General features: G+C 39.2%; 2 protein-coding genes across 2 annotated transcripts in view; both read left to right on the forward strand.

Annotated features, from left to right (window-relative positions):
• Window positions 1-4,268: 4,268 nt before the first annotated feature.
• pgm2 (phosphoglucomutase 2) lies at window positions 4,269-16,958 on the forward strand. The gene is made up of 13 exons (XM_085162682.1): window positions 4,269-4,588; window positions 7,121-7,288; window positions 7,911-8,102; window positions 10,584-10,667; window positions 10,828-11,021; window positions 11,201-11,390; window positions 12,114-12,211; window positions 13,379-13,559; window positions 13,832-13,925; window positions 15,435-15,564; window positions 15,660-15,852; window positions 16,050-16,183; window positions 16,354-16,958. Exons 1-13 carry the CDS (start codon window positions 4,514-4,516, stop codon window positions 16,454-16,456), a joined length of 1,836 nt encoding a protein of 611 aa, XP_085018808.1. The 5' UTR covers window positions 4,269-4,513; the 3' UTR covers window positions 16,457-16,958.
• A 102-nt stretch (window positions 16,959-17,060) lies between these two features.
• tbc1d1 (TBC1 (tre-2/USP6, BUB2, cdc16) domain family, member 1) overlaps window positions 17,061-27,775 on the forward strand; it is a 47,367-nt gene continuing 36,652 nt past the window's right edge. The window contains exons 1-2 of the mRNA XM_085162681.1: window positions 17,061-17,488; window positions 18,337-18,991. Coding sequence (XP_085018807.1) covers window positions 18,377-18,991 — 615 coding nt within the window. The 5' untranslated portion in view covers window positions 17,061-17,488; window positions 18,337-18,376. The remainder of the gene's footprint in view (window positions 17,489-18,336; window positions 18,992-27,775) is intronic.

Below are 27,775 nucleotides of genomic sequence, written 5' to 3' on the forward strand. Positions count from 1 at the left end.
TTAAGAGCAGGCCATGAAGGGGGGGATTTAGCATATCGGCATTTATGAATATAATATTTTGTTATAATAATGAGATTGTTAACTAAAAACTCACTACTTTTATCCTTAAGGACTACTCCAATTTGAGTATTTTGAAAAGACCAAAAATCAATATTTCCATACTGGGACAACATTAGGACATGGAGAGATTTCCATAAATCCTGGATTGTCACACACCCATAGAACATGTGCTCTGTTGTTTCCGAAGTTGTTTTACAAATATAACAATTGTCTAACACAAATTTAAACCTGTCTCTCAAAAATTCATTGGAGGGGTAAACATTTTTTGTAGTTCTAAAATGGACTTCTTTAAATTTGGGGGGAATTGGAAATTTTAAATATTTGGTTCTGATCAACGAGATCTCAGATTTGTTATAATCTTTAAAGATGAGTGAATGTTTTGTTCTACCTGGATATAAGGTGTTAACCAAATACCTCCTCAAAAACTGATTATTGCATTTTTCATTAACCAAGTCAAGACCATCTAGTTTAATTTTATGTAAATTTGGAGTCGGTATATTTGAAAAATTGTTCTTTATCGTATTTACAAGGACTATTGGGATATTCTGTGAAACCTTTTTATAGAGCTCGAGCGAGCAACTCATATCATATTTCTCATTAAGCCTGTTTAATTCAAGTATATCTCCATTTTCATCCATTATATGTGCCACAGACCAAATTTGTTTTGTCATCCATTCTTCCACAAACATAGATTTCCCCCGATTCATTATCACCCTATTATTCCATAATGGAACGTTGTGGGGACTAAAGTTATGTTTAAACATTAATTTCCAATTTAACAAAACTTGTTGATGAAATTTGGAAAGTTTTATGGGTAGTTTAGAAATTTCAAAATCACATACTAAAAGGAATTGGATCCCCCCAACTTTGTTGAAAATAAGAGATGGTATCAAGAACCAGATCTCATTATCATTTTTTAAGAAAGATCGGAGCCAATTAATCTTTAAAATGCCATTCATTATTTCAAAATCGATTGCTTTTAAACCCCCCTCTTCATAGTCTTTTATCAAGTCCCTGTTACTGATATAATGATGTTTATTTTTCCATATGAAATTAAAATTCACCTTATTGACGTCTTTTATAATTCTTGGTGGGATGGCTAGGGAATAAACTGGATAGATTAATCTGGACAAAGATTCAACCTTGGTCAACATTATCCTGCCGAACAACGTTAAATCCCTCTGTAGCCAATGGTTTAGAGTTTTTTTGCATTTGTCAATTGTATTCTGAATATTCTTTTCTTCACTATCAGCCATGCATTTAGTAATCCAGATTCCAAGATATTTGATTTCATTTTTGACAGGTATATTGTACAAAAAAGAGTGAGAACAATTGTGGATACTCATGAGTTCACATTTGTCCAGGTTCAGGCGTAGTCCAGAAGCATCAGAAAAGACCTTTATTATATCTAAGGCCAATGGAATTTGTTCTTTATTTTTTAGAAAGATTGTTGTATCATCAGCAAGCTGACTTATTATTAATTTGTGGTTATTTATATCTAATCCTTTGATGTTTGAATTTATGACAGTAATAGCAAGTAATTCAGTGGCTACAATGAATAAAAGAGGTGAGATGCTGCAGCCCTGCCTGATACCTCTCTCCACCCTGAACCTGGGACATGTGCCTTCTGAAAGAGAAACACAACTATTAATGTCAGTGTATAACATAGTGATCATATCCAGAAATGCATCTCCAAACCCAAAACGTTTAAATGTCTTAATAATAAAAGTGTGTTCGATAGAATCAAATGCTTTATGGAAGTCCAAGAACAACATAAAACCATCATCCTTAATTAGGTAATTGTAATCGATAAGGTCCAAAACCAAGCGGATATTATTTTGGATCAACCGTCCTTTGAGAAAACCTGATTGTGTTGGGCTAATTATTTCAGAAATACCTGTTTTTAGTCTTGTTGCTAAAACTTTTGTAAAAATTTTGTAGTCTGTATTTAAAAGTGTTATAGGTCTTAGATTACTTAGTTTTTTCTTATCTTTCCCCGGTTTTGGAATTAATTTTATAACTCCTTGTTTCATTGTTGCCATTAGCTCCTTTTGATTTATACATTCATTTAACGCACTGAATAATAATAATTTTAGGTCTTCCCAAAAGTGCTTATAGAAATTAGTTGTTATGCTATCTGGTCCCGGTGAGCGATCAGATGCCATGCTCTTAATAGCAAAATCAAATTCTTCTATAGTTAGGTCTTCATCACAGATTTCTCTAAAATTATCATCAATTACTGGAATCCAATTACTGATTTTGTCAAAGAAGGAGGTGACATTTTGTTCTGAGTATGAAGACTTATAAAGGATACTGTAAAAAGTAAATACTTCATTTGAAATGCGTTTAGTGTCTGTACATTCCTCTCCGTTGATTATTAGGTTACATATTGAATTATATTCTTGTCTACGTTTTTCTAGATTGCAAAAATAGGCAGTGTTCTTTTCACCCTCTTCTATCCACTTGGCTTTGGATCGCAAATAAGCAGCCTTGGCTCTATAAAGGTACATTTCGTCCAATTTAGATTGTAAATTATTAATTTTTCCTTTTTCTTCTTCAGTCCAATTCAATTTGCCATAAAGATTCATAAGTTCTTTTACTACATTTGATTCCTCTTCTTTCCTTTGTCTGTTTAACTTTTTACCAAATGCAATTGAGGTTTTTCTGATTCTAAATTTAAGATATTCCCATTTGAGTATCGGTGTATTGATGGCTTCATCATTCTGGATGTCTAAAATTATTTTTTTAATAGAATTACAATTATTATTAATTACAATTATTAAATTTCCAATAATCCTTAAATGTGTTGTTTCGGTCTTTGCTTTGTAGTCTTAGAATAATGGCGCAATGGTCACTTAAGGGACTGTTAGAGATGACTGTTTCCTTAACATATTGTAAAATTGAGTCGGATACCAACCAATAATCAATACGTGACCTGCTTTGACCATTAGGTTTGTTCCAGGTGAATTGTTTTACATCTTTGTTTAACAATCTCCATACATCTATTAATTTAGTATCATTAGCAAAATTTTCAAATATTGGGTTTTTATGTTCTCTTGAAAATTTTGAAGGCCATCTATCCAACCATTCATCAGGAGTCACATTGAAATCACCTCCAACTACTATGTAATCAGTAGGGAATTTGGTATAAAGTTCCTTTATAACTGTAGAAATTTGATGCAGCAGGTTCTTGTTCTCTTGATCATTGTTGTATCCATAAACATTAACCAAAATAATCAGAGTATTATCAGTATTTAACACACAGGCAACCCAATGTCCATCTTTGTCTGCCATGTTGCACAAAAACCTACCAGGACATCTGTTGAAACAAATAGCAACCCCAGTGGTGGCTAGGCAACCTGGGCAGCGCAACGGAGGCTAGACCGTCCCATTTCACAAGCGTCGCACTTCCGGCCTTAGCGGTCTTTGAGTACGCGGCCCTTGAGGATCGTTGAGGCTGCCTACTTTAAAGCTGCAGACCCTGAATTGGGATACAGTTACAGACTCTGATGGATACATCTGGCCCTTTTATCCACTGTTCACTGAAGCCTCATCACAAATGGAAGGGTGGGTAGTAAGAAGCCATTCTTACGGAAATGTGGAGAAAGGATAAAGTATTCCAGATTATACAAACGCTTCACTGAAAATCAGTGGCAGCAGGTCACATGGGGTAGTAAGACAAAAATTTATTGCTTTAGTTCAAATCATTGTCAGTATGTATGTAGGCAATCAGGAGAGAGTTGAAACAGTGAATGTCTACAGACATCTGTAAAACACCTTGGAGGCTCTGTCTTCATTTGGGGCTACATTTCAGCCAGTGGTGTTGGGGAACTTGTCAAAATGAATGGAATTGTGAACACAGAGAAGTCCCTTCAGCTTTTCATCCACCATGCAAGATCATCTGGAAAGCATCTGATTGGCAGCAGCTTCATTTTTCTGCATGACAGTCACTGAATGTAGTAAAGGATTATCTACTTCCCATTTAAATTGTAAAAATGTAAATAAATGAGAGTGGCTTAAGACTTTTGCACATTACTTTAAATACTGGTACTGTGATTCCAGTGACTGCTGTAGTTGTGTAATTATGGGGTTTTTTTTTCCTCTAGGAAAACAAAGATTACGCTATCTGTAACAGTTTTGAAACAATCTTTCAATTAATTTCCTCTGGTTAAAATCGATGACTGTATAACTGTTTTCTACAGTCATTGGTTAAAATAGTCCATGAAGGCCTCGCGCTTGTTATTAACCACAGTTACGACAGCTTCTGAATGCAACACGCAGGAAACTCGTGACGCAGAACGTCGCTCCGCCCCCAGCAGCAGGCAGTGGTGCTAACATCTTCAGTGCTGTCTTCACTTTTTTCAGCCAGATAAAGTTACTGGAGGAGCGCGTTGATCTTCTATGAGCATAGACACTGAGCTGGACAGATTGTTGACTCTGGTCAAGAAGAGAAATGGAGAATGGTGCGTCCTCAACCGGTGACGCCCAGCTGGACCAGTCTGTCCAGCAGTGGCTGCAGTACGACAAGGTGAGCTGACAGCTAGCGTGCTAGCTCAGAGTGCTTCAGCTTTGCTGTAGTCATCAAACACATTCAGGGTTATCTTTGTACGAGCGATTTTATTTATTCTCGGGCGATTACGAAGATACATGAAGATTCCAGTTAGTAACTTTGTGAGTTTATTGGTATCCTTGACTGGTCCTTTCATTTAAGCATGGATCAATGAACTTTTTGTGATAGTGCTCAATTTAGATTTTCATTTAAAGTTGCAAAAAATCTGCTACTTGTTTACTATAATAAGTTGATATAAGTTATATTGACTTGGGTTTTAATGGATCTGTATTTTATGTTAAAGAAGTGCCCATTTCCCACGAATTACTCCAAATCAAGTATCTACCAATGAATTACTAAATACATGATTATTATGCCTAAACCAAGAAGCGCAAAGAAGAACTGGATTCTTCTTTTTCTGTGAGAATTAGATGATAGTCTGGATAAGCATAACAGAATATACATCTGATCTTTCATTTGAAAGCAGAATCTCATGTGTCTTAGATATATTCTATCTAATATTTGGACACATATAATGATCAGTGTGAAATTTCAACTTCATATGTCGTTTACTTTTCAAGATGTATAGTTTTGGAAGTTATCTCTTGATTCATTTCCACCATATTTTTTTTTCACATTGCGCAATCTGAGGCCATGTTTGAGCATGAATCAGAAACTATTAAAGATAAAAGCCTGAAATTTTTCACATTCTCACCTTAAAACGAACCAGGATGAGATGGATCAAAAAATGTCTGATTATGACTGGTTAAAGAATAAATAAATAAACAAAGAAAGTAACCCGAATTATAAAGTCCAACATTTGAACACAGTAATAATTGGAAAAGAAAACACACTGCAAAAAAGAGAACTTTCTGAATGGGACATAGACGTATTTTACAAAAATGCCAAATAAAACTTTGTCAACATGAAAAAATGCTGTTTTCATTCAACTTTAATCTGGATGGAGCAAATATGACAAGTTTTTCTACAAAAGCAAAAATATAAGTAGATCCTCTAATCCAAATGACGCAAAATTCTGGAGTTTAATGTAAATTAAATTCTAATAATTTCACAGCAATCATTACATATGCCCAAATTTTAAACCATAAACTTTTCAGGGACGTCAGATGTGGACGAACAGAAAATATTGTAGAAATTTGATGCTTTGAGATGAGAAAGACCCTTAAGCATTTTAGCTAGAACCCGTCATAATTCAAACTCTTTTTTTTTTCTTAAATAATCTTTGTCAACTATTTTACATCCAACCAACAAATCAAGTCAAAGAAGCCCTTGTTCACACAAAAATAGAAGAAGTCGGTCTCCGGGTTGCGTAACTCGTGACCACTCCACTCCACAAACACTGACCTGCCCTCCCCTACTAAATTAGTTTGAAGCTATTTTACTTCCAAGAACACGAGAGCTAAATTAAAGTCATCATAGACCCCTTTTGACATTTCACCCTACAGAATTAATACTGATCTGCAAGGTTTTAACAATTACAGGTAGTTTTTTCTCTACTTCTCCTCCTGTCTTACGTGTAAAATTACACCAGTTGTGGATTTCATGGTAAACTGAACTGACCCTACTTTATGAAGCCAGTCATCTACTTGTGAGTGACCGGTGGTGTTCCCCAGGGCTCTGCTCTTAGACTTCTCTGATCTTACACAGAGAAGTTTCCACTTGGGTTACATATCCACAAACATTCATCACTGCAGGTTTGCTTTCTTTAAAACCAGAAGTCAACTTGTGCTTGTACTCAAGTGTCTGTTGTTACTGAGTCCTTTTCATTTTAATGATTATAAATCCATAACCCTCTGTTTGGTGCACAAACGTTTGTCCAAATTTTGCAGGAGACTCTTCCTCCTCCTGTCTGCAAGCATCAGTTATTCCTAATATTATATTTATTTTTAATATCCACATCATTATTTTTATAAATACTACAAAATAACAGAATTATTTAGTGGAAAATAATTTGAAATTATAAATCAGTCCAACAGAATATGACTCAGATTTTATAATAACCCAGTCAGCTGCTGGTCATACATTCTGGTATGTTGGTCATTACTACCATTACTGAAACAGAACCAGTCACATGGTCTTAACAACTTACAACACAAATGTATAACCAAACTCACCCGGCTACTACCCGACTATCAGACCTACACAAACACAGTCATTCTTGGCCTTAAAGACATATGGGATGTCACAAATTAGGTCACACTGGAAAAAGACCCCAGATTCATTAGTCTTGAGATAATTGTGTTACAGCAGCTTCCTCAGGGGTCCACGTGGTCAGAAGTGCCGTCCTGTCTGGACGTTCTCGTAGTAATTCCTAAGCAGAGTGATTCTTACCCTCTAAACTTTCCTGTTGTCTATAGAAGCTTTTGTGTTGGGTTTTTAATGCTAAATTTATCATCAAGTGACAACACTGTAGACAAGATTTTAAATCTTTAATTGTGTTCGTTTATTTGTTTATTAATTTGTGGATAATAAAACATTTCCCTTCCCCAGAACCCCAAAACGAAATCCATGGTGCAGGATATGGTGAAAGAGGGAAACATGGAAGCTCTGAAGAAGTGTTTCTCCTCCAGGATGGAGTTTGGCACAGCAGGTCTGAGGGCAGCCATGGGGCCTGGCATATCCTGTATGAATGACCTCACTATTATTCAGACCACACAGGTGGGTCAATACTGCAGCTCAATATGTTTCAAGTCGCATGGAAAGTTGAATGTTTCCGTTTTTGATTTTTAGTCTTTGTTTTGTGAAGAAGTTGAGGAATGCTAAGTATTTTATTGTCACCTAAAACCCCCAACAACCTGGTTCACACTTTATTTTATAGCTGAATTTAAGATCGTATAGATTGCTTTATAGCACTTCATAGTTTATTCCTGAGTTGCTGCCTGCGTGTGAGCCAGAGCTTGCCTTTAGGGCTTTTCTGGCTCTAGAATAATGGAGATTGCTCTTTTTGCACTGAAGATCTGACACTGCAGGATCGTGAAACTATACATACAAGCAGTCCTTCAAATCACTGATTTGTATAAAAGCTAGCTCATAGTTTTATGATGATTGCTTTTATTGATATTGTTCTGAATATATATCCAACTTCATGTTCTGTAATTATTATTTTGTGATTTTTATCTGATTCATTACATGATTGAAATTGTTATAATCCGGGTTAAAACCCATCAATAGTTTGTGCCTTTTTTGTGAGAGGTGCTGTGTATATATATTTATTTAAAGTTATAATCAACCATTCTCAAGACCTTTCTCTTGTATCTTCCAATCGTTTCCTCCCTGACAGGGTTTCTGTTGCTACCTGGAGCAGAGTATTGGGAACCTCAAAGAGCGAGGGGTGGTGATTGGGTACGACGCTCGCGCCCACCCTCCCAGCGGGGGCAGCAGCAAGCGTTTCGCCAGCTTGGCTGCGGCTGTATTCATCAGCCGAGGAGTCCCTGTCCACCTCTTCTCTGACATCACCCCCACGCCCTTTGTGGTAATCACTTGGTTTCCTGTGTTTTCATCACTCTGTTTTTTTTTGTTTTTTTTTTGGGATGTTGCAACACGTATTCAACACAGTCAAAAAAATAAAAGCAAATTTTATTGCTTGTGGTTATGTTACAAGTGAGCAGGTCAAAAACGAGTGTGTGTGTAATGAGAGTGTGAATTGTAATGTGTTACAAAAAAGAAACTGGTCTCAACACTGTTTGGTCGCAGTTTAATCGTTTAATTTTCACATTTGTGAAAGGTGCTTTACTCTTACTTTGTTAAATATTTTGCTAGTGACGTGTATGACAGTGGGGCAGATGCTTCAGGGCAAAGTCCAATTTAAAAAAATCCTCTCACTTTCCTTCAGTGTACAGTGGAGCATGTTGCATAACACATGTAGCAGTCATCAGATTATGTTCAGTTTGAAGAAAGAGGATCTGTGATTAGCAATTTAGTCTTTAGACATCAATACCACTTGTCACGGATTCAAATATTGGGGATGGATACAAGAGGGAAAAACCAAAAATAACAACACTGGTCCGGCCAGGTTGAGTCAAACGATGATTTATTGAACACACGCGTGGGAGATGGACACCATACAGCAGACAGCATCAGATCTCAAAATGGTGGAGCCTTGATCAAACTCTTATAGCCTCTAGTGGCCCCCACCTAATCATAAAAGCCTAAACATTCACATTCTTTCTCTCACACAGCGCCTAAGCTACGACCTTGGCTCCCTGTTTATCTGCTCCTGCTGAGATGGGGCAGAAAACCTCTCCAGTATGTTCTGTTCTTTTCTAATCAGACAAATAAGGCGATGACTTTCTGCGAACAGTATTTCTTCTAACTCAGCAGTATAATGCATCATAAAACAATATCATTCATTCACAATAAATCAGCAGTCTAATGTAATGCAAATCAGTTTAACAAATGTAATAGTTATCACCTTCTAATTCAGGAGAATAATGCAAACTAAAACTACATAATAATTCACAATCTTTAATTAGGGGTCTAACATGGCATAAAATAATATTATAATCCAACACACTTAAGTCTTATTTGTATTTCCAGGTGATTATTCGATATATCTATTTATCCACTTATTTTATTCAGTTTTTGCTCAGTTTTCCTGTTGCATTACTTATTTTCCTTGTGTAATAGGGAGAACAGCACGCAATATTTATCTTGTTTTTATATAGCACTTTCCAAAGCCAAGCCATAAAGTGCTAGTCCAACACGTGAAAAAAATAAAATACATAGAACAACAGGTTTCAACAAGTGATTTTAAAAAGCCAGCAGATAAAAATAACTTTTAAGAGAAGATTTTAAAGACTGCCTACCTCAGATGTTCAGTCAGGGAATTCTGTATGGCTTAAGAAACAAGCATAAAATGTTTCAATCACTTCTAAAGCTATGAAGTCGTCAGTGAAGAGCTGCAAAGGCTGCTGTAATGCACCCTCTCCTTCAGCTACGTGTTAGAAGCCTAGCAGCTGCATTTTCATTTAATAGTAGCCTGTTTATGTTACGCTGGTGGAAGTAGTAAACTCTGGAAGAAATAAAAGCAGGACCTTGTTAAGTCATGCTGAGATAAGAATGAGTGAATTTTAGGTGTCTGTCTAAGCTGAATGAAACAGGACTCCATGACATTTTAGACACTGTGAATCAAAAGATGTCAGATTCAAAGATTAGCCCTGGGTATGAGCCTAGTTAGACTACAGGAAAGATCCAGAGTCATTCAGCTTTAGTGAAAATGTAGACCATATCTCTGCAGGATTTGCCCAAAGGCCAGCATGCAAACACACAGCAGTGGTTTAGGCCCGTTCTCAGTAGGCATTCATTGATAAATCAACCAAATATTAGCATTAGCCAATATCTACCTTTTTCTACTGATGTCAGCCCCTCAGCTTAAAAATGTCATTTGCTGATGGCAGTGATATTTATCAATCTGTGAATGTCACATCAGGTTTATGCTGCTGATGTTTTTCCATTATAACACGTTTATAAGCATAGCCCCAGAATTTCATAAAAGCGTATTCCTCGTTCTCAATTTTTCATCCTGATTTTATCTTTCACTGCAGTTTTTTGGGAAAGAAAATCTTTGTGTAGCACAGTTTTGGTGTGAGTCTTCAGACAAAAAGGAAAATGAGGGAAAATGTCATTGAGCTGCTCAAATTCACCTGATGTTCTCCCAAAGTAATTAAAAAAAAATTAGATTGACATTTTCCTTAAGTGCACCTTGATCACGAGTAATTACCTCCATGATGGCGTTATAGCAGAAAACATTTGAACCGTTTGGCTCTCAGTAGAAATGAATCCATTCTCTCTTAGTAACCAACTATAACATTGTTTTATTAGTAACATTTTCAAATAGGCTTTCTTCGTATTTCTTAACTCTTTGGTTTTTGGGGTTTTTTTTGCTTCTGCATGGTGTTCTTAAAATATTTATAATATATGAGGTACTATTGTCTTTCTCTCATTCTCATTGTAGCCTTTCACAGTTTCCCACCTGGGTCTGTGTGCTGGTATCATGGTGACGGCCTCTCACAACCCCAAACAAGACAATGGCTACAAGGTAAGACCTCATCATTGCCTTGTCTTTCTTCCTTAAATACATCAATAGCTTACTGATAGATTTATTTATAATCTCTGCTAATTTATAAATTAAAAAGTTCCAATTTCATTTCTTTCCCATAAATTTCAGACATATTTAGTTTTTTCTGGTTTTGTCCTAGGTGTACTGGGAGAACGGTGCCCAGATTGTGACTCCTCATGACAAAGGTATATCTAAAGCCATTGTGGAAAACCTGGAGCCTTGGCCTGAGTCGTGGAACACGGAGGAGGCTCTGAAGAGCACTTTGCTCAAAGACCCCTATCAGGATATTAACACAGAATACTTCAAAGCCATACAGAAACACTGCCATCACAGGTGCTGCATAGATACACAACTTGTTGAGCAGCATGTACCATTTAAAACATGTTAGCGATTCTACTGTGTAATGTTTTAAATGCATAAGCTGCCATGTAGGCCGTACAAGTACAAGCACATAATGCTTCGAGGTAGAAACCTGTGGATATTCATAAATCATGTTTTGACTTTTTTTGCAGGGAAATAAACAAGAAGTCAGAGGTGAAAATTGTGCATACATCTGTGCACGGTGTTGGTCACACGTTCGTCCAGTCAGCATTCAAGGCTTTCGATCTTCGTCCTCCGTATGCAGTGGAGGAACAGAAGGATCCAGACCCCGAATTTCCCACCGTTAAGTATCCTAATCCTGAAGAGGGAGAGGGAGTCCTGGTGCGTAGTCAACATTTGTCACACCCAATCATATGTACAGTTGTGTCCGTAGGTTTTTGGACAGTGACACAGTTTTAATGTTCACGATCATGGTGGATTTTAAATCAGATCATCAAAATGTGATTGAAGTACAGACGGGGAGTCTCGATTCAAGGGTTTTTACAAAAGTATCGCATTACTGTTTAGGAATGACAGTATAGCCCTGTACACTTAAGAGTTCATCCTGCGCCTGTTTCTCTTTGTTTGACGATGACACACCTTCCTCTTTGAGAGTATTCTTGACATTTTGTGAGGTTGTTTTTCTTAACTAAGGAAATAATTTTGTAATCATGCACTTATTTTTCTTGTATTGAGATTTAAGTGAACAGAAACCAAAATGAAAGTTTAACCCTCGAAAGTAACTCCAGATCTTTTTTCTGCCTCTATTTGTCATAGACTAAAGGAGAAGGCCTCACCTAGCAGTGAAACTGCTTGCCAGTAACGTGTCTATGTCTAAAAATGGCCGTAATTTCTAAACAGTTAATACAATACATTTGTTAAATTCCTTAAATTAAAGGTGAAAACACTTCAATCATATCTGGATTCTTTGATTCAAATCTTCTGTGGTGGTGTACAGAGGCAAAACTACAACAAATGTTTCACTGGCCTAAAACATATACAGCTGACTGTAGTAGATGACTGGTTTTGGTTGATTGTGTAACGAGCGATTGGTTGTTCTTGCAGACATTGTCATTTGCACTGGCAGAGAAGGAGGGGGCCTCTGTGGTGCTGGCGAATGACCCTGATGCAGATCGACTGGCCATTGCTGAGAAGCAGGAGAGGTGTGTTTGTGTGCATATACAGCTTTAATAGTGTTTGCAGCAGAGTTTGACACAAACTCATTGGGTAGGTTTATTAGGGTTGAATAAATAAAAATTATGGTGACCCACAAATTTTAGAGCTACTCAGGACCTCCAGCTGCTCAGTTCTGGGTCTTCTTTGTCATTGTTTTACATGATGATGATTTCATCTTTTCAGTTGGTGAATGGTCAGACCACTCTGCACCCAGGCTCTTGTAATAAATGCAGTGTGTAGTTTGGCATCATCTTGCTGAAATATGCAAGGCCTTCCCTGGAAAAGATGTCTAGATAAGAGCATGTGCTGCTCTAAAACCTGTATATACCTTTTAGCATTGATCATGCCTTTCCAGATGTGCAAGGCACCAATTCACAGATGCAGCCTTTTGAACTGACTGCTGATAACATGCCAGATGGTCCCTTTCCTCTTTAGGCTAGAGAACAAAATGTCCATTTTTTTTCCAGAAATAATTTAAAACTTCTATTAATCTGACCGTGGATCAGCCTTTCTGGATCATCTTCATATGTAACTTCTCCTGATTAAGCTTTAACCTGAATTTGTGTAGATGGCGAGGTGAACAGAAGTGTTTCTGAGCCCATGCAGTAATTTCCATGACAGATTCATGCATGTTTTTAATGCAGTTCTGCCTGAGACCCACTGAAGATGACAGGCATCCAATATTGACTTTTGGCCTTTTTCACGCGCACATAGAGATTTTTCCAGATTCTCATAATCTTTTGATGACATTATGTGTTGCAGATGAGAAGATGTTAAAAGTCTTCACAGTTGTTTCATTGAGGAAGATTCTCACAGTTTGTAAATGCAGCTTTTTGCAATTTGGTGAATCTTTGTCCATCTTTACTTGTACAAAACTCTGCCCTCTCTAAGGTCTTTTTATACCAACTTATGTGACTGACCTGCTGCATATTTATTTATTTTTTTTAGTGCCACTTGCTTTTACAGCCTTCTGTTGCTCCCCATCCTAAACTGTTGGAGACGTGTTGCTGTCGTCAGATTTTAGAAGGAGCTATTTTTAATGTAACAGTTTAAACATATTACAGAATGCTTTGATGATCACAGATCGATGACCCTCTGCATAAGGTATGCTAGCTTGCCTTCACTTCCATAACCTCTGTCTGTGTCTGTGTTAGTGGACGGTGGCGTGTGTTCAGTGGTAATGAGCTGGGAGCATTGCTTGGCTGGTGGATATTTCGCTGCTGGAGGGAGCAAAACTCCGACGCTGCTGCTTTGAAAAACCTCTACATGCTGTCGAGCACAGTCTCATCCAAAATACTGCGCGCCATTGCCCTGAAGGAGGGCTTCCACTTTGAGGTAACAAAGTTGTTTTTAAAATAAGATCTGATCAGTTAAATTTCCCCATGCATCAAAAGATTCTGTAAGATGGGCCTAACTGGAGAGGAGTGCTTGTATGGAATTCCTGCTACTAATCGTATTTAAAAGAAACTGAGATAAAAAAAAATGCACTATGAGACTATTTAACAATACTGTTTTAGGTTTCACCACCACACGTGTTTCAGATTGAATGTTTCAAACCATTCTCCGTGGTTACTGTTAACCAAATTTCTTACACAATGTTTGGACAGGAAACATTAACAGGGTTCAAGTGGATGGGTAACAGAGCCAGAGACCTTTTGGACCAGGACAAGACCGTGCTGTTTGCCTTTGAAGAGGCCATAGGTATTATCACACGCAGCACACACACGAATGACTGTTTTCAAACCGAGACCAGTCCTGATTCATGCTTTGTGGCTAATGCACACAATGATCTCCACAGTGTCACAAGCTGAGTTAATTTTAACTGCCTAAAAGTATTCAAGTAACATAAATTTGTGTGGGATCAGTTGATGACAACAACATTTTTCTGTTTGAGTTTTTGGGAGCTCACAAGATCTAAACTAAAGTTTAAACTCAACCTAAATCTAAACCTTTCAAAAACTTGCTTGAGGATTAAAAAAATAGCCTTAAAGTGATGGCAGTAATGAAACTGAAATGTATAGTCACCTGTTGGTGAACTAAACTAGATATATAAAGTGCACAGTGACATGGAAAAGTAAAGTTACTGTGAACAGTTAAGTGAGAGGTGTGTGAGCTGATCGCTGAAAGACATGAAGTTAATTTTTAACTTCTTTTGGGCCTTTCGGCTTCAGAGACCTTTATCCACAAACTTCTTCTGCTGTGGCAGCTGTCAGCAGCCACGGGTTCTCTAAACAGCTACCTGTGTCTATGAAAGTAAAGAAAGCTGGTTCCTCATTTCATAGTTTAATATAGAAGTGGCAGTTAACAGGAACAGAGGAGGTTGAGATCTGTAAGACCAAAAAAGGGAGAATTGCTTGTAGGTTTGCTAAGAAGACCAAGGACAACCCCTGTTTAACTGCAAAAGACCTTCAGAATGAGTCACCAGCAGTGCACTGAGAACTAAACAAATATGACCTTTATGGAAGTGGATGAGCTTTTTGGCTGTAGTTGTTTCCACTTGCAAAGCTGAAAGTATTTCAGTGGGAGAGGGAACAATAGATCCAGTTTAATATCAGCGAATAATTCTGGAAGCAAAGGTCACACCATTTCATCTCTGACAAGAAAAGTATCACAAACTCACCTCAGACTTCACAGTGGACTAATTCAAGAGGTGCAAGATGATGCAGAGCTCTCACAGTCCCCTGAACTAAACACCATTGAAAACTGTGACCAAAGGTTGCATCATTACTGTGAATAGAAATGCTTCACTTTCTTTGTGCCGTCCTGAAGTATACTTGCATGTACTGATACTGAAATATTTATCTGGAAAAAAACCAGTTGTGCTTTACAAGTGAATCTAATCACACAACGTAGCGCAATCTTGGTAATTTGGTTAATGAAAATATGAGTCATCAAAATTAAACATGTAAAAACATCAGATTCATGTGATGTGATCTCAGTCTTGATTATTAAAAGGTTTGAGCCGTGCTGACAGTCAAACACAAAGGCTGAGTTAAAAATGAAAGTTGTTTGGGGTTAATACGATTGTTAGTAAGTCCAACACACACATACAACATAACAGCATAGTTTCCAGCATTCCTATATAATAAGATTATGATACTATAATTGGAATCTCATGCCTTTGGATACACTGCTACTAAAAGAAGTGGCAGCTGACTACAGCAGCTGGAGGCTTATATAGTCTAAGTGAACTGTGTGTGTGTGTTGCAGGGTATATGTGTAGTCCCTCTGTATTGGACAAGGATGGAGTGAGCGCTGCAGCCATAGCAGGAGAGATGATTTCCTTCCTGGCGACTAAAAAAATCAGTCTTTCTCAGCAGCTCACTACAATCTATGAAGAGTAAGATGCACACACTTGTGTACATTTCACCTTAAACTTTGAATAACCTGAAACTGCAGGCTCTAGCTCTGTCTTTGATTATTTCTTATCATCAGGTATGGCTACCACATCAGCAAGAACTCTTACTTTATCTGCCATGACCAGGAAGTGATCCGCAGTCTGTTTGAGCGTCTGCGCAACTATGGTGGCACAAAAGACTCGTATCCCACCGAATGTGGTCGTTTTGCCATCGACGCTGTGCGAGACCTGACCACCGGCTACGATAGCAACCAACCCGATAAAAAAGCTGTAAGGGCACAAACTTCACACCTGTAGTTCATACACTGAGAGCATAACAAACCTCTTAATTACACATTATAATTGTGTAAGAGTTTTCTTTTAAAACAGAAGTTTTGTGTTTTTAATTTTGCTCGTCTTTCCAGTTTTATTTATTTCAGTGTGTCTCTCCCTCTGTCCATCTAACACTCCTTCCTCTCCTTTCTCAGGTTCTTCCCACATCTAGCTCCAGTCAGATGATCACCTTTACCTTCTCTAATGGGGGTGTGGCCACCATGAGGACCAGCGGCACAGAACCAAAAATCAAATACTACACTGAACTCTGTGCTCCTCCTGGTAACAGGTAGGTTACTTTAGAGGCAAAGCTAGTATAAGCAAACTATAGAACTGTTAAATTTTTCTGCAGCCTGCAGAATGGCTTTATATATCTTCTTTTGTCTGATATCAGCCCAAATCCTGAAGGATCTAGTAATCCCTTATAAATGTCAACATTTTTTTTTTTGTCTCTAACAGTGATGTGCCTCACCTGAAGAAGGAACTGGATGACTTGGTTGATGCCATCATTGAGAACTTTTTCGAGCCAGATAAGAATAAGTTGCAGCCAAAGCCACAGTAGCGCAGATGGGTCTGTAACAGCAAGCAGGACAAGCTGGGCTTAATATCGCTGACCAGCATGCCACATGTTGTCTGAATTCTCCAGACGAGATTCTTTTTAATTCTGACTTTACATCAATTCATAAACATGTTAGTGACAAGTTAACCATGTGACTTGTTTACAATTTGGAGAAATCATGTTGTTGTTGTTGATGATAATTAGTCATTTTAAAATGATCTCAAGGGTCATGTGTTGTTATATTTTCAGTAGTCAAAATGTTTCACAGCCTCATGTTTTTGTTTTTTAAAATTCAGTTTACCTCAATGCCGGAGATCTTAAAGCGCACAAATCCAACCATCTTACACCCACAGCCATTCCTGTTTTCACACTATTATGCTTTCTGTATTTCCTGTTTTGATGACATGCATTCCACAGTGTGCTTTAGCATCATTTGCTTTGCTGCTAATGTCAAGAATTAGAGGAGCGTGTAAATGAGAACATTAAAAGTTTATAGCGCCATCAAGTGGAGACACCGACTCCTTGTTTCTTCATACTGTATAATAAAATGTTAGAAGTCAAAGAGGTTTTTTTCGGTTTTTATTTTTTTTTTAATTTTTTTTTTATTTTAACTTATTTTCCGTTTTAATTCATTTGATGGACTACAAATAATGTGCGTGTTCCGGTATTCTTCATGCTGAAAAATACAACTTTACTAAATAAAGATTTCTGACGGTACATGTGAAGTAACAAAAAACGAGGGGACACACTATCGATCTGTTTTGTGAGTTCCACGACGCGCATAGTTGTCGCCCCTGCATCCTTCGCCAGCGCGCACACTCAGCATGCACTTGTCATGCCCCATCTGAGTACAGAGGCGAGGAGGACGGTAGGATTTGGTCTGTCATCTATATTTAACTCGAGCTGAAGACGGCTCGAGCTGTGTAAAGGGCTCTCTCTCGTTCCTCTGTCTGTAGGCAGTTACTCTTGCGCTATAAGATTTCTCTCGGTGGTGGTTCTGCCGCTAGCCACGACAGACAGGCGTGACCGGGACAGGTAAGGAAGGAGGAGAAGATGAAAATGTTAAACTGATTAAAACGGGACGTTGTGCGCGTTGGGAATCTCGGGGTAAACAATATTTGTGCGCGGTTTGCTCTCCGCACAACCCCCGTGCGTAAAAATAAACGGCTACGTGCGTAAAATGACCAAAACCCCGTTACGATCCGTTGTTTGCCGCCCGCTTCTTGTATAAAAAATAGCTTTCACTTCCGCGTGATGCTCTCGAGCAGCATACAGATCTTGAACGTAGCACCGCTGATAAAGTTAACGATTTATTTATATTAAGGCAGGTATGAAAACGTTTGACTTTTGCTTTTTCGGGACTTTAACGTGATCGTTTTGGTTAAACGGACAATGTATTTTCACTTAACCTTGTACTCGTGTCCTAATATTAAGGTTCTGACGCTGTTGTGTAATTTCTCACGGATTTCAAATGAAAAACGTAATGTGCAAACACAGGTGAGCGGTTACGTATAGCTGTAGGATTAGCTGGAAGTGAGGGGGTCCCTTTCCCCTCTGTGACAACTAACCGGTCAAATATGATATTTGAAGGATTACCATCATTTGTTTTTGTGTCCTTGAGAATGTACCACTGAGTCCCCCACACACACACAAATCAGGTGATTCATAGTGTCCTGGGGAAACTGGCCTCATTCTACACTAAAAGCAAAGTCGAGCAAACATCAAGCTACAAGATTAAGTTCTAATTTGCAAAGTAAATGTTTGTGTAGCACATTTGTGTTCATTTGAAATCTCATAAGATCAAGCTAGATTGCAAATGCCTGCGGCTGTCCTTTCAGCTGTTTACTGGCTCTGATCCCTGATCTCTAACTGATATTTTGTAGGTGAAGTGGAGGCAAGCAGCTGCCTCAGGTCACAGACATCATGGAGGGTCTCTACTTTGAAGTGAAGCCAAGAAGGAGTGAAGCTCTTAGACCAGGGAGCTCTGACAAACCCCGTCATAATCTAACTCCAAACTACCGCTCATGTCCTTCACTTTCACATCTGACCTCTGCCACGCAGTGTCTTCAGAAGCTCGGGAGGGAGAGGACTGCATCATGGGGGGCAAAGATGGAGGCGGAAGGAGAGGAGGACGAAGTACGATACAAACTGACCATGATTGGTTTTCGGAAAGTCCACCATCTGACCACCATGGCTATGCTACCCTGGGTGGTGGCTGAAATCAGCAGGTCCCAGCCCGGTGAGAGGGAGCAAGGTGATGAGGTGCAAGCTGGGGGGTCTGGAGGTAGACAGCTGGGTCCCACTTCACGCAGTCAGACAGTTTTTCTGTGTGTGTCAGCATCAAGGGTACGATGTGTGTCCACGCTGGGAGAGAGCCTTGTATGGGACCCTCTGACACACACAGTTCTGTTTGAATGTCTTCCTCACCATGTGACCAAGCTAATTCACAACAGCCAGGAGCCCAGTAGCTTTGCCTGCCTGGTGAGAGGCACGCCGACTTGTGCCTGCTATGTCTTCCAGTGCCAGTACAGAACTAAGGTATGTATAAGTGTGTGTGCATGTGTTCTTGGATTTAATTACTTCAATCAACAATCGGGTAGAGCGTTTGAGGCTGTAGAAATAAGCTACACATGTATGCAAAGTTACAAAACAAAACATGTTTCACAATAACACAGAACAGTTTCAGAGCTATGGTAAATAAATGCACATGAGCCAAATTAGAAGTCCAAAAAAGTCAAAGGGAGTTTTCTCACGACAAGCAACAGCATATGTCAACCACAAACCACAAACATATAAACACAAGCTCAGCTAGTAAAAGTATATGGAAACACAGCATGTCAGATAATCTGGAGCACCAAGGTACAGATGAGAATGACACGAGAACTGGGGATCACCAGCCGTGTGATGACCTCTTCCTTATGTTTGCACAAATGACAAAAAGCTGCCTGAGCATTCGGTGTGACCGCATTAGTATTTATTATGACAGCCCACAGAGAGAAACTGGATCTGGCTTTGGCTCGCTTGCGGCCCACATGCTCCGTGCTTTTATTCCATTCAGCAACACAAGCAAACACAGACGTGCATTTGATCCACTAACAGTGGACCAACATACCCCTGACCTCTAGTCCTTTTACCTTTCCTCCACATGACATGCATGGCCAAAAGCCTGTGTGTTCACAGTGAAGTTGCAGCTGGTGTTAGATCAGGCCCGAGACATTCGATAGCATGCCATGCCCAGCATGCCAGAGACTTAAAAGAGTTGGCCAGATTAGGAAGATGGAGACAATGAAGGGTACTCGATGTGAAACGTGATGAGTCAGAGAAGTCAAAATACAAAATGTCACATGTGCACCGCAAGAGAAATACCTGCACGCTTCAGTTATGCCTACAGCCATCATTTACTGTGTGGGGTAATGTAAATATCACTGAGTGTTTATCTGTCTTAAATGCACACATGAGTTCTTCAGCATTTGCACAGCGGCTGCAGACATGCCTGGATACGACTGTCTGTTTTGTTGATCAAGAGAAAATGAGCATATTTTACATGAAACGTCCAGGATGTGAAACAACGTTACCATAGAGATCACTTCCTGTCGCACAGATCCTGTTATGATGTTATGTTTGCAGCAGAGTGAGCGCTTGTTGTTTTCGTTACCTTTTCGAACATGTGACCATGATGATGTCAGGCTGACCACCTGTCAGGCTTCTCTCGCAGTTACATACATTCTAATTATAAGTGGCATCTCTATGCAGTGCTGCGGGGCTTTAAATAGTGAGATAATACAGTCTTTTCTTTAGTGTTTTAAATGTTGTCAAAGTTTTTATTAAGCAGAAAAAAAATGCATACTTTACAGCAAGATGGGAATCTAGAATGAACCCTCACCACCAAAAGCACAAAAATCATCAGATTTTGAGTCAAATTAATTTTACATAACCTTACATCACAGACTTCACCCTGCCTCTCGCCCTATGACAGCTGGGATAGCTGGGCAGGAATGAGACAAGATAAGTTTCTAAATTTTGTGGAGGATCCAGATCATCTGGAACAAGGCACAGACAGCCAGGGGAAGAGAGAGGCACCAGGACAGATGAATGTCAGCACACTGAAAATAGGGCAGAGGAGAGGAAATGGGGAGAATACAGGAGAGGGAGATTTGAGGACAGCAATTAATCTAATCTCATCTAAATTAGGTGCAATACATTTAATGGGAATGAGACCTGGATTCATAAGCCTCAGCACAAATCCTGATATTCTGATTCCAGAGGAATTGACCGGCTTTGGATAAGGGCATCCAGCCTTGTGTTTTCTTTTCACCTGTGAGGATAGACAGGAGCTGGATATGCTGTGGAAATTACAATGTAAATGTGTTAAAAGATTTGAGAAAATCAGACAGGTATGAGAGGAGCATGCCCAGTCACAAACTGTGTTTCATCCAAAGCATCTCACAGTCTGATGGTGGAAGAAGGAGCTGGAAAAAAAGTATCTCTGCAACAGGCATAGATCGACTGAGAAAATGACACAGTTGTCAAGAGTCTCTGTTCAACCTGCTGTCTGAGCTGTGTCAGCCACAAACACACACAATATCGCTCTTTGCTTCTGGGGTTATTGTCACTTTCAAGTGGTGAAGTTGAGAGCGCAGTAACAGCAGTTTCACACAATTTGACACATTTCTCAAATGGGGCATTTCAGTTTGGACTGTTGTGATATGAAATGTGCACCTGAACATGCCAGATCAGGGTTGGTTCATGGCTTTCTGGCTTTCTTTATGAGAACTATGCCAAGTAAAACTTTTGAATCAGAAAAAATATCTGTATTTTTTTCTTTAAGCACATATTCAGAGTCAGAGAAAACAGGAGTTCCTGTTCACTGCAGGGGACAAAGAATGTACCACCATGAAGGATTTGTTCTTGTTGCTGCATTAGTGGTTCCTCTTGGCTGATTACACGGTTATAATTTAACTGCCTCCGGACAGGAAATGCAGCTCTCTGCTCCATGTTGTGCCATGTCATACTGTTATCGCAAAAGAAGCTATTATATTGTATCTCCATATCTGCAACTGAAAAACTGTAGAGTTGCTTAACAGTGCAGTTGAATATACACATCCACTTTTTTAGACCACTAATGTTATAGACATTTAAGGTAAGTGTGTTTTTAGATGGTTGTCATTACTATTTCAGGAGTAACACTCTGTTACAGGTGCCACTGTGCTTTGCAGTTTCCCTTGTGTGTTTTGTAAATGTGCGTGCATGTTTGGAGGGACATGGGACCTCTTTGTGGTTAAAAATGAGACATTATGGGAAAAAGAACCACCAGCACTAAATTTAAGTACCTCAGCAAGAAACATAAACTTCCTATTCTCTATCAAGGGAGAGAAATGATCTCAGGAGGTCGGTGGGGCTTCCCCTTTCTGCTGAACTAGTAAATAAGAAAGTAACCACTGGGTGTCACCACAGAGGTGTCTAAAAATCAGTGTTTCGGTGTGAAAATCTGTTTGCATGACTTAGTATTTGTTGCTGTGCTTTTGTGTGATTTCAGCTGTAAATTTACGTTTTACAAGCCAGCTTCTCTTCACTGTAACTGGTGTCCCTGTGCAATCTGTGATTCATCTGGCGAGTCGAGAGCAGAGACGAAGGTTTGTTTTGTTTGTCAGGTTTAATTTGTTTCTTGTATCTTGGTTGAGAGATGAAGCACAGGGAGATATTATTACATTTTGTTGCAGCTCCAGATCACTTGCATCAAAATGACTAAATAAGACCGTGGAGGAGAATGTGCTCTCTGAGTGCCTTTGTGTTCATTAGCAAAGTTACTAAACCTATTTTTCCTTTAATGTATGGTAGTTACTAAAGAATAGATCCACTTTTCTAGGCATGTGCTGTGAAAAGTAACTAGTTTAAAATGCATTGTGGTGCTCTAGCAAACTTCAGTATCATCTAACGTTGGTGTGTTGGCGTGACAAAACTGTGTCAAATGTTGACTTTGACGTTAATGAAGACTTGAAACTTTTGCGCCACAAGTGTGCTTTTCATCCCAAATTCTCCTTCAGTGGCAATCCCCAAACGCTGTGCATTCCTGGGTGGAAATGTTGTTTATATAACGTCATGCCGACAAAAAAAAAACAGATCTGCATTCTTTTAACGGTGATGGGAAATCCACCCTAATTTCTGCCGCCGAAACTTTGACTGCTCCGGGACAGGAACTGTGTCCATTTTCTCAATACGCGGAGGAGGATTTGGCTACGACAAATCAGACGCAGTGTGCGGTGAAGGGAAACAACGGAATTTACTCTGTTTGCTTTCAAAATAAAACAGAAATTTCGTTAAAGAGTAAGGGATTTACACGTTGAACGCTGGAACTGTTTTATTGCGAAAGTGTGTACCGGAAGCTGAATGAGCTTACGCTTGCGAACCTAACGGCGAACGAACAGCAGATCCACCTCGGCTTCTGGGAGAAAAATCAACTTTCCAATGAAATGATATTGAAGCGCTTCGCGCTGGCAGGGACGAGTTACGGAGAAGTAACAATTCAGATTTAGTTAGTGTCAAGTTTATGGCGGATGGGATGAAAGCGCGATTCCAGCGATTCAGCCTGTTCAACAACAAACAAGAGCCGAGAGATGTGAGTGGAGTTTGAAGGCGTTGTTTTACTTTGTGTGTCATGCTAAAGTGGACAGTTAGCTAACGTTGAGTAAGCTTTTACATTAGCTAAATTTTCGCAACCTGTTGTTAGCTTTCGTCTGTGGTGGCCTTAGCCTTTTAAAACGACGCCAGCAGAATAGTTGTTACATGTCTAGTAATGTTTTGTGTAGCAGTTAATGTGTTTAACACCAAATAATTTCGCTACAACCTTGATGTACAGGCTCGTCTTTATTCCAAATGTGCTTTGCGTTGTAGTGACTACTGTACTTCATCCTGTCAACTGGATGCTACCGGTCAGTTCATTGTGACCCTACCATTGGTTCGGGTGTAAAATGTTAGCTTTGGGTGGTCATTCAGGCTCATGCAGTTCACAGAAGTTTGATTGAAGCTGGAAAGTGTAATGTGTATTTACAGTAGATAAATATGTCTACTTTTGAAACTTCCTCTAAAGTTGTCAGATCAAAATTTCACCTCTACTATGGTGCTTTCATGCGTGTGAGGCCATCTATAGATGTGTTTGTGAGTGAAAATAAGTTGAGTTTGAATGTCACATGCACTGTCAGTAATGTATTTACTTTATTCCCTGCAGAGTGCCAAGAATTAAGGCATGACCACCTCACCTTTTACTCTTCAGAAATTTGATGGGGCTTTGACACTTTTTTCCTTCTAATTTACATAATGGATCTAATAAATAATTTGTAAGTGAATCGTCATTCTCCTTACAAGTTTAGAGAAAGATCACTGTGGAACACTGGGAACGTTGCTTCTCCCGTCCTCACTCACAGTATTGTTTAGCATAAACCATAACTGTGCTTAAGCACTCCAGTAATAAAACAGGGTTTTTCCTTTCCTAGATGATGTCAGAGCTTCTGTAAATTGTAGGTTACTAATTGTCAGACCCTTTAAAGAGCCGAATATGTGAAAATCCAGTCTGCTTTGCTGCTGCCAACTCAAGCCAAATGTAGGTGTATGTGAGCGTGTGAGTGACTCATGGCGATATCACCTCCAGATCCATTGTGCTCCTGCCAGTGCTGTAGTCCTGGAACAGGAGGCACGTCTTGTATGGCATATTAGTCATAAAGTCTGTCATGAGCTATTACGTCGGCAGTCTGTCTCTTTTGAAACTGCTTTGATTGCATGCAAGCTCAAAAGCTCATACTGAAGTGAAGCTCAACCTTTGTGCTGTAAAATATCAGGGACATTTTACAGAACCTTTGTCACAGCAGCCTTTTTTTTTTGCATGTTATGGTAGGTTGTGGGATTCGTTGGTCTCATGATCTTGTGTCTGCTTTTTGCTGATGATGTGGTTCTGTTTGCTTCATTGAGCCATGACGTTCCATTTGTACTGTGGCATTTGCAGGCAAGTGTTAAGAAGCTGAGATGAGAACAATCACCCCAAAGTCTGGGGTGATTGTTCTCAGAGAGAAAATAGTGGAGTGCCCACTTCAGGTTGGGAATCAGTTTTTGCCTCAAGCGGAGGAGTATGCGGAGGAGTGATGCTGACACTGTCACTTCACTAGTTGATTGATATTCCCATGCCTTCGGGAGTGACTGAAAGAGTAAGATCATGCATACAAGCGGTGGAAATGAGCTTCCTCCGAAGAGTGTTTTGGCTCAACCTTAGAAGTAGGGCGAGGAACTATCATTCAGGAAAGGCATCGAAAATGTCCAGTTGAGGTAACGCATGTGATCAGGATTTTTCCTGGGTGCCTCCAATGTGAGGTTTTCCAGCATATCCTATGGGGAGGAGGTCTCAAGGCACAATGGAAAGATTAATCTCTCAGCTGGGTTGAGAACAGGGGAGAGGGAGCTCAGACTGCTGTCCCTGTTACTGATCACATGAATTAAAGCTCTGAACCAAAGCAGAAAATAACAGCTGTGTTTTACCTAGTACTTCATGTCAAAATAGCTGGTGGGAAAAAGGTTGATTTTGATATCAGTAGAAGTGGGAATCTTTTACCATGATAGTAACTCATTATTTGTTGAGTTTTGATTAAAATTATTCTTCAGGTGGAACTGCTAACAAGTATTATCAGGTTATTTTGAACCCAGTTTTTTACAGAGCTTAAATTTAACCTTCTCTGGTAAAACAGCTGATTTCTGACTCAGCTTGGAAAGTACCGCACGCAGCCTTTTATTTTTTGACCAAATAAAAAAAAAAAAAAAATCGGAAGTGATTGAAGTTAATGATTATCTAAACTGTCCAGGAGAGCCTTTAGAGTCCCCTTTTCCTTTTTGGCCACCTGCCTTTTCCTCCCTCATTTTATGCGACTTGGCTGCTCTTTTCATGTGACACACTCCATGCTCTGTAGCAAAAACAAGCTAGTAAACTGGAGGCACCTTCGAGTCGTTATATAAATAACATGTCCTTGTGAACTGTCAGACTGCTTTTTGCCTGTTTGTCTGGGAGTCTGTATCTAACCACGTCAATTCAGTGTCTGTTTGCCTCTTCAGTCACTCTGTCAGCCCTAACATTTCCACGCTACAGACATTCATTCTTCTAAGATGAAAACATTGAAGGTGTCGGGGATCTTTACTGACTTAATTTATTCTCAGTCAAGAGTTCACTCTGCACTGCGTTTAAACAAGTCCTTACATTGTGGGCTTGTTGTTACTATTGAATGAGCTCATTGTCAGGGGTTGTCTTTTGTGCTGAAGTAGTTTTTCAGTCTGTTGAAGTGATGTCAATATGTTGGAAGCTTGTGGTTAACCATTTTCAACCATATAAAATTGCCCTCTTTCTCCTCATTGCGCTTCACTTTCCGTTAGCGACGCTTCTCGTTTCTTGGTTATACATTGAACTTTGAACTTGGCAGAGCTCCACGAGGCACAAGACTCGAGCACATGATCATGGGAAGCAGAGAAGTGGGACTTTCAGCTGCCTCGTCATCTCTGTTGTTCATTTTCATGTGTCTTGCTGGTGCGTTAGTGAGTTTTTAGGGGCATTTCTCCTTAAATTGTAATGTTTTTTGACAGCATTTCTAGTTTGAATCATTCAAGTTAAACGTCTGTTTAGGCTCAGTCTGTGTTTAAAGTGAAATTATCAACAAAATGTTTTTTGGTTGTTTTTTTTCCCCCTCCTCTCACCCCCAGTTATGGCAGATGGCTGCCCCTTCCTGAGTCTGATTCTGCTGGATGTTTCTTCCTGTTAAATGGGAGTTTTTTTCTTTCCACTGTTGCCAAAGGAGGTCATCTGATTTTGTGGGTTTCCTTAGTTTTCGCTGTTTTATTGTAGGATCTTTACCATACAGTATAAAGAGTCTACAGGCAACTGTTGTTGCAATTCGGTGCTAAATAAATAAACCTGAATTGAAAACAAATTGAAATGATTTTTGTTTTAGAATACATATTGTTGGGTTAAAAATAGATACTTTCCTTTGGAGTATAATTAATTAATATAGTTATATACATTCATCATGGTTTTAAATTGCACCGCTGTGATTATTGTTGATTATTGTTTTAAGAGTTTCTTATAGGGGCCTCTTTGTGGAAAAAAAACACATTTTTACAATATTCCTCAGGAGCTTACCCACAATTTTGTCCTGGTTCATGTTATATTCTGATGTTTGAAGTTTATTTTCTCTTTCTGAAAAACACCAACAGGTTTGTTTTGTTTACTGTGCCGACCTGCAGCTTCTCTTTTGCTGTCTTTCTTGTGTAACTTCCTCCTTTTTTGAGGCCATTACTACAGTACTTCTTTTTAATTGTTGTATGGTGTCGGACATCAAACTTTTTCAGTTTTGTTCCTCTGTGAGAGGCCGAGTCTGTGGGTCACTGCCTGAGGCCGTCCAACTGCCTTCCTGTCTGAGATCGGCTTCATGTAAACGTTCCACTGTGAGAGATAATGTGTGCTGTGTGCCTTTAGCAAGGGCTGCAGCCTCACAAGCAAAACTTCTGTCAGCTTTGCTTCAAACCTCCAAAACAGATGTGTTAGCATGCTACGAGAAGTATGGAAGAGGAAGGAAGCTGTAGAGGAGTACTCACCAAAAGGTTATATGAGAATAGATTTAAAAGCATGATGACATACAAATGAATTTGACTTTTCATTCACCAAATTTCAATTGAGCTATATTTCTAGAAAGCTGTTTACTGGATTTCTGCATTAAACGTATAAAAACTATAAATATAGCTTTAGCTGTTTGTCTAAGAGTTCTGGGGTCATTTGCCAAATTACACAAGAATCTCTGCTTCCTAGTCATGTGAAGTGCATTTTACAAGGCAGTGACTACCTGATGTAGAAGAGGGCGATAACATCACCTTGCCGTGCAGTTAAACAGGTTATCGATTACCAAATGCAGAGAAAATGAAACTCAGGTTGTGGGTAGAAATACAGTAAGATAAAATCTTAACAAGGACAGTAAAGAAGTGGCTATTCAGTATCTGTTGTCACAGAGAGACACAAAAGAAGTCGGAGGAGGAGAGCCATTGGCAAGGACTAAATGTATCTGTTGGTTGAAGTGTTTCAGAGTCGAGCAGTGAAAGCTGGAGGGGGGGTGCAAAGCAAAGAGAGTCTGCTGTTAGTGGACAGATAGCAGACTTCACTCTCATGCCAGAATGATTAAAAGCAAGTAGGCAGTAGAAAGCAGAGAGTGAGAAACATGGTGTCTAGATTCCTGTGTGAGTGAGTGACAGTCAAAGGAGGAAAAGAAGCTCTGTTTCAAGAGAGAGGAACACAAAATACTCAAA

This window comes from Neolamprologus multifasciatus, chromosome 6 (genome assembly GCF_963576455.1).
Source record: "Neolamprologus multifasciatus chromosome 6, fNeoMul1.2, whole genome shotgun sequence".
Taxonomy (NCBI): domain Eukaryota; kingdom Metazoa; phylum Chordata; class Actinopteri; order Cichliformes; family Cichlidae; genus Neolamprologus; species Neolamprologus multifasciatus.